Raw genomic sequence first — 16,357 nt, forward strand, 5'->3', positions numbered from 1 at the left:
TAATACAATCTATTCTTTCATATTAGGTCGCGTGAAGTTTTAAAAGGAGATATAAAACTTGCCCGCTTTGATTTTGTCCTTGACATTTAAATATTTCGCAATTTCGAAAAAGATAGTTTGATTGTTTATCTGGACAGACTGAGATAACTTTCCGCGAACAATTATCAGCAAAAAGTTTTCGTAGAAATTCGTTTTCTTTGTAAAGCAATCCAACTTCTTCAAGTTTAATTGGTGAAGAAATATTCCCCAGAAAAAAAATGTTGTGTAACTACCAAGGCAGAATGTTTTCAACTTGTAGCGAAAGACTGTTTGTTTTGTGTACAAATTTTAAACTTGTGTGCAACGTGTTCTTTTCTCGCAAAATTGGTAAACAGTTTGCGAGTAAGAAGAAAGTGTTTGATGTTAACTTAAGGTTACTTTCAGTGTTGTTAACTTAGTCAGTTGGTCAGCTCAAGCGAAATATGTTTTTATTTAAGTGTTTAATAGAGTTCTGTTATAGTTAGTTTCAAGTAGGCTAAGTCAATTTAGTAGGTTAGGTTAACGACTTTTAAACAAAACAAGCGTTAAAAATTACCTCCCAAATTTAGGTGGATTCTTTTGTATGCGTAAGATGTTGTTATATTTATAAATCTCTCTACCAACCGCACGATGTTTTTATTGATTTAAGTAGTTTTTGGCATTTCTGTTGCAAATAAACGAATTAAATTAAAAACAATTTGCAATTATATGCGAAGTAATAACTGTATGATCTATACTCTATGGCGTTTTTATATGTTTAGTTAAAGCTAATGTAAAAATATTACCTTAAAACATAATGTTATATAAAAGTCTGTTCGTATTTGTTATAAAAGGATTAAACGTAATGATTTGTATGTCAAAGGTGATGGTAAACTGGATGTTTTTTTGGCATGTTTTTAGATATATAAGATTGCAAAATGATTTGTAAATGTAAAACAAACCAAATTGAGCCATCAACATCGAGAAAAAGAAGTTCTTGTTTTTGTATTGAACTTTCTGGATTTTTTTGGAATTCTTTAAATGCGACTGGAGCAGCGAAAATTTTAACAACAAAAAGAACTGGATCGTATTTAATTCGTCGATCTCAACACCCCAAGTTCGAATACACGCTCTCGCAGGTTTAAAATTGAACAAATCTAAGTTTTAAAACATTTATTTGTACATGAAAAACTGTTCTTTTCAGATCTGTGTTTGGCTTTTTTCATTGCTTTTATTGCAACTTTTTAAATAGAAATAGTTTAACTAACTTTTGAGAAATGTGTTTTCGTTTAACACAAATTTTTCGAATTGGTTTGTGATGGTTTAATGGCGCCAGGCTTCAAGCAAAATTTTAAATAAACTAAGTTCATTCATTGGGAAAAGTTTCAAAGAAATTGTAAATATTTTTAGAAACTCCCACTGGTCGGTGTGGCACATATTCGAATAATGAAATGTTCTGAAGGTCTTTATTATCTTGATTGTGACGAAACAAAGGAAAGACCACTAGGATTTCCATGTGTTTTAATGATGATTAAATGTTGGAGTTTAGTGTATAGGTAAGATATTTTATGTTACATTTCTTGATAGATTAACGTTCCTTCAATAACACCATTAGCTTAGTTTTGTTACAAATTATAGTTTAGTATTTAAAACATTAAAGTTTAAATTTTTTAAATGAGAAACACTTTGACATTTCCTTCTTTGAAATTGAAAATAATGGAAATGTCGTGACAAATTAAAATTAAACTATTATTTTCCAATTGTTTTTAATGTGGGGTAATTGTCTGATCGGTTAGTTTATATTTGACCACTTAGAATTTAGAATTTTATTTGTTTTTTTGTTTGTGCTCATCAACTCACGCCTTCGCATCAGCAACCAATAAAAAGTAAAATTTATTGTTGTAAAGCTTATATTTTACATCGTTAACCCTTAAACAACTTCCAGTGTACAGATTAAGTTTTAAAATTCGGTAAAAGTGACGCCCTGGTATGGAATGGGTTAACATGATTTTTACGCCTCTTTATTGTGATATTAATTTTCTCACCACCCTTTAACCACGAACATTGTTTATTGTCACACTTGTATGCTAAGATTTTACACAGTTTTTTGGTAAAGAGTTAAATCCTAATTTTTTCTCCTTTCCCACGAACTCGTGTTTTAAAATGTCCTTTCTTTAAAGTTTGCCTTTTTATGACATCACAATATTTTACAGGGAATTTGGTCACGTGAGTCTTCAGTATCCGGTCTTATCGAAAATCGATGATGACGTAGCCAATTACGTCAACGAAGACAAAACAGCGATTTGTTTCCACGAAAACGAGAAAGCGGAAAATTCCGTTCGAGAATTCGTCGCCTTGTTCGTTCGAACCAAACAGTCTTCCCACAATGCAATTGCTTGTGGATGACGTCATTATATTACCACGTGATTGCAATCAAAAAATGCGTAATTTTGAGGCTGTGACGTAACAAAAGCGAAGATTGACGAAAGTTTTCTTAAAATATTTTTCTCAAATTTTTTTCATATTCTTGCTGTTTTTTTTCAAAATTATTTCGTTTATTTATTTCGCAACAAATAAAATTAAACGTTTTTAATAAATAATGACTTCGTTTTTTTGCCTACTGTGTAAAACCTTGGACGCCTAAACGTAATTTTACGTTGCCTGAAACTATCGACGTCGGCTGTTGCTTTAGTTAAAGCTTTACTTAAAACATGAACTAATTCAACTGTTTGTACAAACAATTAGGTTAGCTCTTGCTTGAATATTTATGTTTTATAAGGAAGATGACATCAAGTAGTTTTGGGATTTAATCAAGAACCAAGCTTGTACAATATCAATTTTCAAGGTAAATTAATTTTTAACTATTTATTAAAAATAGGACCTTTGTATATAAAATTGTCTGACTTGTTTTTACGTGACATTTATTTTGTTAACATTGTAAAGGTGAAGTATTTTGTACGTGTTCACCTCCATTCGTTCAAGTTTAGTCGTTACCAATTTAATATTAGTGTTGTGGTCACAGATTTAAAATGTTGATGTTGTAGTCACATGTTTTAAAAATAATTAATGTTACGGCAATTTGAGAAATTCTTAGAAATAAAAGAAGCAATATAATATACTTTATATACGTTTATTTAAAAAAAGGTAGTTTGTAAAACTAGGTATGCAAAATTGTTACAAAAACTATTTACAAGGAGCCAATGCAATACAATTGTGTTTATTTTATGCTACCTCAACTAAAGGTAAGGTTAACTTTTTTTGCTTGAAAGCGTCGAAACGAATCTCGTTCTATTAATTTAAAAATTGCAAGTTGTGCTTTCTTAAATGTTTCAGAATTTGGGTGTTTGATATCGTCAGAAATTTCGTTTCGTAATTCAGCAGTGATGTTTATCTAAAATAATAAAAAATACATTTTTAACGATATTATTTTAAAAAGAGTTCACAAATTAATAATTAGGAGAAACTGAATGTTTTTTACAGTATTTATATCAAAAATAACTTATTAAAAATGGAATTTGCTACTATTTCATTAATAGTCCTGTTAACCTCATATAAAGAATTTATTGTGATAAATTTTTTGTAAATTTCGTTTGCTTTTTTAATTTGTTCTTCCAAAACAATTATCTTTGAGTAAGACTCCGCTTCAAGCCAAAAATCCAGGTTTTCTTGGCTGTGTTCGCTTTTCATAAAATCTCTTAACAGTGCAACGGCACCTACATATTTAAGTTAAGTATTGTGGTTACTTATTTATGATTGTCATTTCAAATTTAGGTTTCTTTATTGTATCTCAGTTGTAAGCAATAGTTAACATTTAATGATTAATTTAGTTACTGCCTTTCTATTTTTATCTAAAAACTATATAATTATTTTAGGAAATTGTTTTATTGTTGCGTTGTTTACTTTACCTTTTTGTTTTAGAATTTCGGATAAGCTACTTTTTCGAGATCTGCGGTATCTAAAATAAAAAAAATTAACAGTGTTGAAATAAAGATTAGCTAGGTTAAGTAAGGTGCTTACTTTATTATGTTGAACTGTGCCTATTAAAATGAGTAATTTTTTGATTTCTAAATACTAAACGCAGATTTTAGATTTTATTAGCTTAAATTTTGACGCATTTGTAATGTTTTTAAGCATTTACAAGCCTTTCTAAATGTTTTTTTATACATTTTTAATAATAAACTGGGAATCAATTTTTATGTTTTCCAATTGGTTAAAATAAATTAAAACAAACTTACGTTGTTTTGTAATCTGGAGAATCATCTGAAGTATTACTTGAAGTTCTTCTTTTTATTGATAATCTTCGACTTGTTCTTCTTCTTAGTGAAGATCTTTTACTTCCTCCTGATAGCGATGTTGCACGTTCACTTATACAAGGCAGGCTCGACATTTTTAGCTCTATGGTTAGTTAAAAGATAAATAAGTTTAAGTTCTAAAAAAGGAATTTTTCTGACTTTTTATCAGGATCTTTTTCTATGTTAAGTAGTAATGTAATATTCGATTTTAAAGGACAATAAAAATTAGATTCAAACCTGAAAAAGATGTTCTACAGATAAATTCTTTAACTGTCAACCAAAAGCTCATAACCCAATATTCTTTCTATTGTTTAAATTTAACTATAGATTGATTTGTGTTTTAACAATGTTTTAAATGTTTTTTTTAGGTAAACATATGTTTATATGACTACATATTGATTATTTTAATCTCTTTAAAATGCTGTTCATTAAATAAAACATGAATTTATTTGTGGTATTTTATAATAGGGTTATAATTATGTTCTAGGCAGATTAGTTGAGCTGCAGATGTGATTTACAAAGAGGTTTTTTTGTTTTTGAACTAACTATATTGAATTTGTATATTGATTCATATATAAATAAAATTTTGTTAACAAATATTTGTTAAATATTTTTTAATTTAAATTTAAATTTTATTTTGCAAGGCGAATTAAATATAGAAAATCACAAATAATAAAATAAAAACAAAAAATATCGATTTTTTCAAAAGTAAACAATATAATAATTATGTTTAATCGATGTCACAACAAGTGTGAAATATGACGTAATAATGAGAAATAATTTAAAGGTATCAAATGTATATACAAGTTATTTAAAAAAATTTAAATTATACTTAGTTTTTTTTTCTTTATATAGAAAAGAGTATTACTATTTTGATTTTTTAAAATAAATATTTTATAAATTTTAATAAATGGGTTAGTTTATTATTTTTTCACTTGTAATCTACACAAATTTTTTTTGGTGTAATTTCTAAAAAGTAAGTTGTGTTTTTTATTAAATTTTAAAGGTAATATTTCCAATCGTGGATCTACGTTTCATATTAGATATTGTTTTATGTTCAGGATAAATGCCCAATATAATTTTACATATTGTAAATTGTTGTGTTTTTTGAAATCTTCGATAACAATCAGTTTCCATTAGATGAAATATTTCGGTTTGCGCTTGATCAAAAATATCCATTTGCGTTTTTTCATAAAGTTTTTGACGGATTATTTCTTTTTCGTTGTAGTTGATGTTGATCTTAAAAAAGACGGTCATTTTGTAAATATGTAGCTTCAAAAAATTTTATATATTATAATTTTTTGTTATAAATTTAGTTGTGTTTTAAAATAAAAAATTACTTGGTCCCTACACTACCTCTTTTATAGAGCCTGGTTTTATATATTTTTTAAATATTAGTTTTGCATTTCTTTTTCTTTTCTTTTTTCTTTGTTTAAATTTGTTTACATCTTCCCAAAATTCTATGTTTTCTTCTGACATTTGTTTTTTAAGAAAATTATAAAACACTTCGAATGTTTCTAAATAGTAAAAAGTAATGCTTAAATAATTATTAACCTAAATGAATAAGAGTATATATAATGTTAAATGAATTATATATACTCTTGAATTATAAGATTATGAACTATAAGAGTGTATATAATAAAACTTAAATGAATAAGAGGATATATAATGTTGGTTTTCTTGATTTAATCGTTTTGGAACATGGCACAATTTAGTTGAAAATAAAAGCTTGGACGTTAAGAACGCTAACTTTTTTATGTTAAAATCTAATTATTAAAGAAATTATTTTTTGGTAGCTAATGGATTATGTTAAACGATTTAGTAATAAACTATTTTTTTCAGAGTTAACCATTTATACTTACGTGAATGTTGAAGTATTTTTGGTAGTAGTGATAAGTTTCTCTTATGCCTGTCAAAAACAATAAATAAATCAGCACTATACTTAGGTTACTGTTTTATTTAAATCTAATGTAGATGTACTTCAACACATTAGCCATTTTTTTTGTTATAAAAACTCGGTTACAATTCTTATTGCTTTTAATCGTATGGTTTAAACTTGTTTATTTAAATGTTAAATATAGAAATACTTTTCAATGATTGGCTTATTGATTCTTATTCCAACTAATCCAATCAAATGACTGTCACAAGAAAATCTTCTGTTTAGTCTTTTTTGAGATTTGTTCATTGTTTTTGTTTGTGACGTTTTAACGTTTGTTTGTTGGTTCTAAAAAAAACATTAAAAAACTTGCAAGATTGTTTTTTGTGAACAACTTTCAAAATATATTTTATGCTACAACATATTATTTTAAATTTTGTTTAAGATTTGTTAAGCGTACATTTTTTTACTGAACAAGCATAACTATAACATTCCATTAGTCCCCCTTTCACCTTCTCTAGCAAATCATTTTTAATAAATATAAAAATTGTATTTACCTGGGTTATTTTTTTATAAAATCCTATGAATCTTAAAATTCTATTCATCTGGTGATATTTTAAAACGACATTACTTTATATAAATATCACTTCCTAAAACCCTTGTTGTTGTAGTTGAAAGCATATCTGGTGTAATAAGGATTATGTAACTCTATATCGATTTAATATCAAAAGGAGAACGTGCCAGCAAGTAATTTATTCTAGCAAACTGATTGATTGCATTTTGGCGGTATTGATTGCATTTTAAAACTAATTGTAAAAATTTCTATTTATAAAAACGAGTACAAAAGATGTTTTAAAATTGGTGACGTTAATATTACAAATATATTCATATGGCATTCATACTAAAATTGCTATGTGTAATTAAAATTAACAAGTATACAAAGCATTAACAATTCAAGCAAGTTTTTTGGTATGTTATTGGTGTTAGTAAAAGTCCTTGTTGCGTAATTTTTGTCTCTTATAAAGTCAGTCCATAAACATAAACGACTTTAGACGATTGAATTTACTTTTCGACTTCCTTTTTGTTTCTTTTTCTTCGACGATCATTTCTTCTGGTTGAATCGGTACTTCCCCCCTCGGTAAAGTCCCGTGATTGACAGTTCCATGCAACTGGTCAGTGACGTCATCGTTGTGATTAAACACTGGGTTACTGTGACTGGAAGGTTCCGGGTCTGGCAAGGAACGATCCGGGGGTCGAACTTCGAACCCAGGAATGGCAGCTTCTTCGTCTTCAGAATAAATGCTATCTACGTCATCACTTCCAGCAGGAAGCAGGGATCGAACTCGGGATTTCGGCACATGACTAAAATAATTAAAATTTTGTAGAAAAATTTACTTTGCTGTAGAAAAGATTATTTATTTTATTTGTATGCTTCATCTATAAAAAAAATCTTTGCCAGGGAATATTAAGTTAAGTTAATTGCTAAATAAATTGTTTTTTTATATCAACTTTATTTGTTGTGTCAAGTTTGGTTTACCTTGTTGTTGGATCCCTCCGTTTTGAATAAATATCATCAATATCTCGCTGTAATCCATTTGCCTCTTGTGTTGTTAGAGCTAGAAATTAAATCTTGTTTAAATTATTTGTTGAATATATATTTAAGTTTGTTTTAAATTGTTACTTTTACTAACTTTAATATGTTTTTAAATTCTTTATTTACGATTTGAGATTGTCTTAAATTTGCGTTAAAAGATAATATAGTATTCGATCTCAGTTAAATTACTTATAAATTTATTTTAATGGCCTTAGAAAAAAGTTAATATTTTTTAACCAGTTAATCGAAATACGTATTTAAATTCATTTCATATTATTGGTATTATTATATTCGATTTATTGTTGAATTGTTAACATTGAAATATCGCAAATTTAATACATGTCTTAGTGGTGTTATTTAAAATTTTATTTGTAATGAGTTACATTTGGCTTAACTATTGTAGTGGTTAAAGAAATAACTAAAGCTGATATTTATAAACGCTAAGCTGTAGGTCGGTTTTTAAAGCTTTGAAATCACCCTTTAACATTTATAACCTAAAATTGGCAAGTTTGAAATCTAAATCGTATTCTACAATATTGTAAAACTTGTTTGTTAAATCTATTTGTTACCTCGTGAAGTTGTTGATCTGAATGAACCGTTTCTTGCGGGCAATGGTGGTCGATGTGCGTTTTTGGTGGAGTTAATTATCTGTTTTGGGGGTCCGTTTCGGCGAGCTAGGTTACGAGCCTATAATATAAAAAATTGTACATTTTTAAAACAATTTTGCATAAAAGGATTTTGGGAGAAAATTTTGTAGTGCAATTGTTTTTATTTGCATTTTATTGAACAAAGTCAAAAGACAAGGTTAATGATGTTTTTAATTTGTTCGAACAAGTAAAATTGGAAAACAAAATTGAAATAATGAGACATGTGTAAATTAACTTATTTCAAATCATAATTTTAAGAGAAGGTTTACTTTAAATTTAATAAATAATTCAAGCAAAATTTAATTAAAAAATTAGTTAAACATGTTGTTTATACAAGATTTTAAGTAAAATTTATACGAGTCACCTCCTCTACTTCATCCATAACACTGTCAGCAACCTCCCCGTTACTTTTAATTCCCAGTCTTTGTAACCTTGCTGCTCTGTTTGCACTTATTGGACCCCTGTTGATGACCATAATAATTATTTTTAAGTAATTGCGTAAAAGTATTTAATTTTTTTGTTGTATTTTATCAACGTTTACGCAAAATATAAAATGTGACATTGCTTTTAAGAAAGTACTCGAAGAATATCATGTACAAATTAACCATAACGCTGGATATTAGTTAATTTTTATTAATATTTAAGAAAAAAATGACTTACCTGAAATCATCATCAATTTGTGCTCTTCTTGTTGATCTAATTGTTTCACTTTTTTGTCTATCCACAAGAGGACCTTGTCTGCCAACCGACAAACTTTCCTCCCTCCATTCTTTACCTTTTTTAGGAGAACTAGAATTAAGATGTTAAATCTGTAAAACTTTTATCTTAAAATGGTATTTGACGTCAATTTTAAAAAAAGTGCTTTGTAAAAATGCTTCTAAACGTCGCGATAGATTGTGACGTCATACTTACGAACAAATAAGCGAATTAAGAGTCTCCCAGAAGTAGAGTTCCTGTCTTGATCTTTCACCTTGTGGAAACTGAACGTAAGTTTTCTCCACCATTAGTTTCTGCAAAGGTTGGGGCATCTTCGGATAAGGAATGTTATCCAACAAAACCACAATCACTGCCTCTTTCGGATCTTGCTCAGTTCGTTCGTATATCACCTATATTTATATACATAAATGACGTCATGTATATGCTTTTTTGTTATTATAAGGCTGTAAAATTTTAAAACTTTAAACATTGTTTGTATAATTCTTTTAATAGCACTTTTAATTTTTTTTTACACAAACTTTGTCATAAGTTGAGTTTTAGTTTAGCATTTTATTTGTTTTTAGTTAGCTTACTTTGTTTATTTTACCTTTAAAATATAAATACAGGATTGTTCTTGTAGAAATTCTAGGGTAATCACTAGCGCCAGTTTGCGATTCGAATTTATGCAGTCTTGTAAAGTGTCGAACTACAATATAAAAAATTTAATCAATAGTAATGTTATGTTATAGCAAAATGCGAACGTGTGCTTATTAAGGCAAATATATCAACGCTTTGACAGATTATAAATTTATCAAAATAATGAATTTATTTAAAATTTAGATTAAATTTGGTTTTTATTGATTGCACGTAGACATACAAAAAACAAATGTTATACTGGGTTTGATTAATTATTTAAAAAAAAAAATCCTTACCTTTATTGTTTTATCGATAATAAACACTTCCACATTAAGGGACTTATTTGTTTGTTCCAACGTAAAAGATGAATATTCATCCGCGCTTGTTTTTCGGTGAAGTTTTGGAACCATGACGTTTAAAACCCATTTGTGGTTGGTCACGTGACACAAAATAGCGGCGTCGTTAAACGTTTCTTCCTATAATAACCAATTAAAATTATTTTAATTAAAATTATAAAGGTTTTTTGACGTGTAGTATGTAATTAAGCTAAGTTAGTTGAGGCCAAATGTTTAGTATAAAAAGTTGAAATACAGTTATTTGCACAATTTGAAATACTTTGTTGTGCTTTTATATTAACATTAATTTTTACAATTTAAATAGTACTAGGTTTTAATTTTAAACATAGTATGACGTGACATAAATATTTAAACACCTGTAATTTTATATCGCCATCTGCTGCAAACTTCGCTTCATAAGAAACCACAGTCTTCTTATTATCAGTCTCGTTACTTCCCCCAGCACAACAGCCACATTTATACATTACAACAGTTATGATTATGACGATAACAAGAAAACCAACAATGGCGGGAACAATAATCGCCCACAGTGGATAAGGGTCGCTTTCGGGGTCACAAGTAAGGTCATCAGAGTCCAAGGTCATTAGTGGTTTTTGGGCCAACTTTGCTGGTTTCGTACAAACGTATCTGTCTAAAGTTTACAAAAAATGACGTAATAAATGATGTCATTTAGAACGGTTAACAATACTATGTATCTGCATATGACTAGTCGCAGGCAACTTACTCGAATTCGCCGACAAGTAAAGGAATGTGACGTCATAACTGAATTGCAAGAACTCCATAAATGGGATGAGGTTACAATCACAGTTAAGTGGGTTATAAGAGAAGTCTGCGATCTTCAACGACGGAAGATTTGTGTTTTTAACTCCAATGAATTCGCTGATTGCATTTCGTTGCAAGTACAACTCTATATAAGTTGTAATGTTAGTGTTTAGGCATAATAAAGCGAACAAAGCGGCGTGTTGTTATATTTTTAATGGTATTTGTTTTCCATGTTAGTTCACAATCTATTGTTAATAAATCTTAGTGGACAAAGGCCTACAAAATAAATAAAGTCACCACCAGTTAAAAATTATTGCGGGAAAGTATTTGTTAAGACCATATCAGGACAAATCAAATGCCGATCGCAGGGTCGGCATATTTGAATAATTTTATACATCGGTTAACAGTAGCGTTTACTAATTTGAACCAGTTGCTGTTAACGTTCTCAAAAAAATTAAACATATTTTTATTAAAGACTCACCTCTTAAATCGGCAATGTTTTCAATTTCGAATATTTGTAAACTATTCCAACTTAGATCGAGAACTCTCAACGATTGAGGATATACGAAAGTTTCTTTGTGAATTGTTGAGATTAAACAATCAGTCAAGTTTAAGATCTATAAAATATTGTAAAATTTTAAATATTTATAATTTAATTATTGATAGGTATTGTTTGATTTAGGATTTCGTGTATAAAATATCGTGTGATATAAATATATCTAGTTTAATTTATAAAAGGTGATGAAAAGTTATTAACTTAAAAGACATTTTTTTGCAGTTTTAAATAAGAGAAATATGTGTTGTTGTATGTTACATTATTACTTTATAGTTGTTGCTAATATTTATGACATTAAAAATATAAATTTTGGTCAAATGTCACTTGTGGTGATTAAATCAGACAAGAAGATGTTGATATCTCTACTTGAACATGGTGGTTTGTTGAGGTTCTTTATGTTAACGTTAAAAAATCGATTAAAAGCCTTAGTTATGTTTACGTTATGTTTTACGTTATGTTGATAATTTTAATACTAGTTTATTTTACAAAGTATAGGATTTTGGCGCATCAGAAAATTATCAGATCGTAGGACAGCCTTGCTTCATATTATTTTAAGAAAGCCAATAATGTGACAAAACTATAAAGATACTTTTTTGTTAAATAATTAGAGACTTAAATTTTATTAATTTACTTGTAGTTGGTCCATGTTGAGAAAGTCATCTACGCATAACGTTCTTATTTGATTCCCGTTTATTCTTAATTCAACCAAGTTAACTAAGTGAGAAAAATCAGATCCAATTCGACTTGTGTCTAAAAAAGAGGAAAGGTTGGGAAAAACTGTTTAAAATTTTTAATTTTTTGCACTTAAATGAGAACCAGTTTATAAAGTAATTACAGTCTGCTGAATATTTATCTAGATAGATAATTTACCTTCAAAAGAGATTTGCCTTCCGCTGTTGTAGAATGAAATAATTTGGTTTTCTTGAGCGCATGCTCCTCTTTTTAGATAACTGATTCTGTTGATAGTTTAGATAACAAGGTATTAAGTGCATAATATCAAAATTACACGTTTTGTATTTATAAAAAAAATAGTTTACTTTATTTAATTTAAAGGCGAAGGTATTTAATTACGACTTTCAAGATGTTTCGCTTGCACAAAAATATTGTAATTCTTGTAATATTGTAATATGATGGCTGTGTTACTTAAAGAAAAGTTATTAATTAACAATTGTTTCAGTGGTTGGTTGGTACAAGATATTTATTCTAATGTAAAGGCCTTTAAACTTACGAGTTGTCAGATAAGTCTAAGTAAGTCAAAGGAAGAGGGAGTTTTTGTGGAACCGATCTTAAATTGTTGTTGCTTAAATCTAAATGGTTTAACATTGGGAGATCTTCAAATGTTTTTGATTTTATGTTGGATAGTCTTGCCTGCATTAAAATATTTAATGGTTTATAGTAATTGTTTATAATTTTTGTATAATTGTTGGGTTAATTTTATTATGGTTTTATTTGTTTTAATTTAATATATACATCAAGATTGACAAGTTTTGAAGTTTAAAAAGTTTGTTTTTTGAAAAATACTTGTTGAACCATTGTTAAAATCTAAACTATATTAGATTATAGTAAAGTTATAAAATATTAAAATACATGGTTAAAACTGAAATATCAACTTACAAATTGGTCGTCGCAACCCCTTATTATTAACTTCTCCAATTTTTGCAAACCCGAAAACATCTCTTTATTTATTTCATCCAGTAGTGGGCAGGAAAGATCTAACACTTTTACAGAAGAGGGGATTTTTCTTGGATCAATATCAGTAATCGAGTTGTATCCAAGATATAATTCATCAAGTGCGGTTAAATATATTCCTATAAGAAACAGTTTAAGTTAAATTAGGAATACCATTTAAGTAATGTAAGGAGAAACTTAAAAACAACTAAATATGATTCTAGCTAGTTTTAGTTTAGGAAACGGGTGTAAAATGGCAATATAGTGATGGTAGATGGCAATACAGTGATGGTATAAAATGAATTAATTAAAGTTAGCAAAATTTTTGCAACAATTGCAATTTATAATTGCAACTTATTGGTCAATGGTTTTTGATAACAGAATATTTTTATAAGCCTAATGTGTACATTTAAAACTTATTTGATTAAAACGCTTTGTATGTTATTGTAACATTTGATTTGCTTAGTTTATTTATCGTTGTTTAACTTGTTATAAAACTTTGCTATTACCTCTGGTGTCATGCAATTGTGGAATCTCGTTCAAAAACGAGTTTGACAAATTTAAAACTTGTAGAAACTGAAGTTTAATTGCGGGTTCATCAAACGTTTGATTGTTTAGTTGGTTGTAACTTAAATCTAACCAAGACAAGACCGTGAGGTCTTTAAAAGCGTTTTTCGCTATTTTCTGTTAAATGTTAAAATTTATTAAAAAAACTTAAATGGACAAATTTTTAGGAAAATAACTTTAAAAATACTAAGCAAGAACATGTAAATATATTTATGTGCAATCTTAAATATAACAGTTTTTAAAGTCTAGAGATTTATTAGACTCTAAGGTAGTTTATTTATTTGTACCTTGATATTGTTGTACGAAAGATCGAGTGTTTGGACGTTTGGTAACTCGGTGAAATCTTGCGCAGAAATATTATTTATTCTGTTGTAACTTAAATCAATCGAGGTAGCATCTTTGGGGATTTCCCCCGGAACTTCGGTCAGTCCGTCCCGGTAGCAATCTATTTCTTTTTCCTCTATTAATTTCAAAATAAGATAAGGATTATGATTTTTTGTTTGCTGCGTTTTTAAATATGTCAAATTGAATAAAATTTATTAAATCGAAAAAAACTTGAAAAAAAAAGTAAAAAGTAATAATTTACCATTTCCATTAACATAACATTCGCAATCTGTTGGGCATATTGACGTAGAACGTGCTCGTTTATGACGTAATAATATATCCAAACCGTTAACAATTCCAAATATTCCAAAAACACAAAAGATAACAAATGGAATTTTCATTTTTTTAATCCTAATTTACATCTACAAAAAATCGCTTTATGGTTATTTTATATTATAGAACTGAGGTTTTTTCCATAAAGTTGAAAAATTACTCGTCTGAACTGTCGGCACAGGTAGACCTCAAACCTGTTGAGTTAGTTTTTTTAGCTTGATTTTTTGTCTGCAATTTTCCGCGTAAACGTAGTTTAGACTGTTTACATTATTCTCTGTGATTTTAGTCTCCACTTTATTGGTTCAACTTTTTAAGTTAGTTTAAATATAAATTTATTATTTAATATCGATTGCTATTTACAAAGAGTTAAACAATTTTTTTTGGATACTTTTAAATTACGATATAAGTTTAAATTTGATTTTCTTTCTGTAATTTTCTGGGTGTACTTAGCTTATTCTTTATGATTTCTGATTTAAGCTTGCTCTTTTTATTTTAAGAGTTAGATTAAACAGTGAGATATAAACTAATATTTTTTGGTTAACTAATTTAGTTAATTTTTGGTACAGAATTAACATATTCTATTCTTTTATTTAAATCAAGTGCAACCTTTTTGTAATTCTATAATTTAAACAAACTTATAACTGAGACAAAATCTGAACTAAATTTGTAACCAACCAGACTTACACGCGTCCTTCGACATAACCACCGTGCCCCCGGCGTTCTAAAACAACGACGGAACAAATTGATATTGTGACGTCATAATTTAGTATTGTGACGAGGTATAATCAAAAAATAACGTTTTTTTGAAAGGTTGAAATTTGTGTCGATTTTTTATTGTTGCAATTGAAACTCGTGGAAGAATAAATCTATAGTGACGACCTAGGTCGTAACTTTATTTTGTCTTTATTTTTTTACATAATTTTTTTATAGTTTTTCAAAAAAAATTGACGAATTATAGTAATTGGGTACGTATCAATCTAACATTGTGAAGTCATGTATTGCATAAGTTGTTAATTGGATCGCTTAAACATTATTTTGTCATAATGATATTAAAATACTGGGTTTTAAATTTACTTATGTGAAAATTATGATTTGCATTTAAAAACAAATTTAATTTAAAACAATTACGTTAAAACGACAAACTTGAGATTGTTTTCAAACAATTAAAATTTCAATCAATCAATTGTCTAATTTTATGACGTTGTTTTCAAAATATTTTTTTAATTTTACGATAGCCAATAAAACGACAATAAAATTAATTGTCGAATCTTGAATTGTTTCTAAGAAAACCTTAATGTATATTGTGAAAATTATTTGTAAAAAAAATTTAAAACAAAATAAACAAAGTTTTAATTTGCGGACAGAAACTTTATATAAAAATAAATTTTACAATTAAAAATATCGAAAAAAAATTAATGGGTTTTAAACCTTTAATTAATTAATGAAATATAATGAATAGTTTACCCAAAGTTCAAAAAAATTATTTATTTTAATTACCCCACCATAACGAGCTGTTATATTAATTATTTCATCACCATGGCGCTAATTTGTGACGTCATAAGAAATTGGCTACATCGAACAGAAAGCGATTGTTAGCAATCAATAGAAATTGGTTTAACATTTCTTTGAAAGCGAATTGAGGAAATCAATAAATTTTATTTATGAGGAGTTTCTTAAATCGAGTAGAAATAGCAGGAAACAGTTTTGCAAAATAATGGCCTTAAAAATTTGTTGAAAAGGTGTGATGTAGGATTTACTGGTTTTGTAGAAATATAAAGAAATTTAGATTTTTAAGATATATGCATTCATATTAAAGGGTTGTATATAGTTTTAAAGTATATAAGCTAAATAGGATTAATTTACTTTAGTTTTTACTTCATTTTGTTTTGTTTTCGTTTTTTTTTGTCAAGTTTTATATTGTTTTAAATTAAGATTGACGAAAAGTTATAATATTTTTAGAATGCATTGTAAGAATGGACAATAAAAATTAAAAAAATATTTTATTTTTTATATTTTTATTACATTCCAGACATAATTTAAAAAAAAACTAAAA

General features: G+C 27.7%; 3 protein-coding genes across 3 annotated transcripts; 1 reads left to right on the forward strand and 2 right to left on the reverse strand.

The window, feature by feature from the left end:
- Positions 1-935: 935 nt before the first annotated feature.
- On the forward strand, positions 936-2,403 carry LOC145742661 (uncharacterized). The gene is made up of 3 exons (XM_082560438.1): positions 936-1,136; positions 1,408-1,553; positions 2,211-2,403. Exons 1-3 carry the CDS (start codon positions 936-938, stop codon positions 2,401-2,403), a joined length of 540 nt encoding a protein of 179 aa, XP_082416564.1.
- An 826-nt stretch (positions 2,404-3,229) lies between these two features.
- Positions 3,230-4,384, reverse strand: LOC145742662 (regulator of G-protein signaling 1-like). The gene is made up of 4 exons (XM_082560439.1): positions 4,233-4,384; positions 3,903-3,952; positions 3,544-3,710; positions 3,230-3,388 (listed from the first exon to the last, which is right to left on the reverse strand). Exons 1-4 carry the CDS (start codon positions 4,382-4,384, stop codon positions 3,230-3,232), a joined length of 528 nt encoding a protein of 175 aa, XP_082416565.1.
- A 2,527-nt stretch (positions 4,385-6,911) lies between these two features.
- Positions 6,912-14,389, reverse strand: LOC145742088 (uncharacterized). Its single transcript, XM_082559840.1, has 18 exons — positions 14,234-14,389; positions 13,935-14,107; positions 13,590-13,764; positions 13,027-13,220; positions 12,641-12,780; positions 12,283-12,368; positions 12,044-12,162; positions 11,338-11,473; positions 10,819-11,001; positions 10,451-10,725; positions 10,035-10,214; positions 9,710-9,808; positions 9,319-9,512; positions 9,067-9,195; positions 8,771-8,867; positions 8,329-8,446; positions 7,703-7,781; positions 6,912-7,527 (listed from the first exon to the last, which is right to left on the reverse strand). Exons 1-18 carry the CDS (start codon positions 14,370-14,372, stop codon positions 7,191-7,193), a joined length of 2,853 nt encoding a protein of 950 aa, XP_082415966.1. The 5' UTR covers positions 14,373-14,389; the 3' UTR covers positions 6,912-7,190.
- Positions 14,390-16,357: the final 1,968 nt, after the last annotated feature.

This window comes from Corella eumyota, chromosome 2, assembly GCF_963082875.1.
Source record: "Corella eumyota chromosome 2, kaCorEumy4.1, whole genome shotgun sequence".
NCBI lineage: Eukaryota > Metazoa > Chordata > Ascidiacea > Phlebobranchia > Corellidae > Corella > Corella eumyota.

What these genes read in the sequence shown, in the direction of transcription:
- LOC145742662 (XM_082560439.1), bottom strand. Translation starts at nt 4,384, where the DNA reads ATGTCGAGCCTGCCTTGTATAAGTGAACGTGCAACATCGCTATCAGGA. An exon ending in TCTCCAGATTACAAAACAAC is followed by an intron (nt 3,953 to 4,232) that starts GTAAGTTTGTTT and finishes TTTTTATTTTAG; the next exon opens with ATACCGCAGATCTCGAAAAA. An exon ending in CGAAATTCTAAAACAAAAAG is followed by an intron (nt 3,711 to 3,902) that starts GTAAAGTAAACA and finishes TTAAATATGTAG; the next exon opens with GTGCCGTTGCACTGTTAAGA.
- LOC145742088 (XM_082559840.1), bottom strand. Translation starts at nt 14,372, where the DNA reads ATGAAAATTCCATTTGTTATCTTTTGTGTTTTTGGAATATTTGGAATT. An exon ending in AAGGCAAATCTCTTTTGAAG is followed by an intron (nt 12,163 to 12,282) that starts GTAAATTATCTA and finishes CCTCTTTTTTAG; the next exon opens with ACACAAGTCGAATTGGATCT. An exon ending in CTTAATTCGCTTATTTGTTC is followed by an intron (nt 9,196 to 9,318) that starts GTAAGTATGACG and finishes TCTTAATTCTAG; the next exon opens with TTCTCCTAAAAAAGGTAAAG.
- LOC145742661 (XM_082560438.1), top strand. Translation starts at nt 936, where the DNA reads ATGATTTGTAAATGTAAAACAAACCAAATTGAGCCATCAACATCGAGA. An exon ending in TCGAATACACGCTCTCGCAG is followed by an intron (nt 1,137 to 1,407) that starts GTTTAAAATTGA and finishes AAATATTTTTAG; the next exon opens with AAACTCCCACTGGTCGGTGT. An exon ending in TGTTGGAGTTTAGTGTATAG is followed by an intron (nt 1,554 to 2,210) that starts GTAAGATATTTT and finishes AATATTTTACAG; the next exon opens with GGAATTTGGTCACGTGAGTC.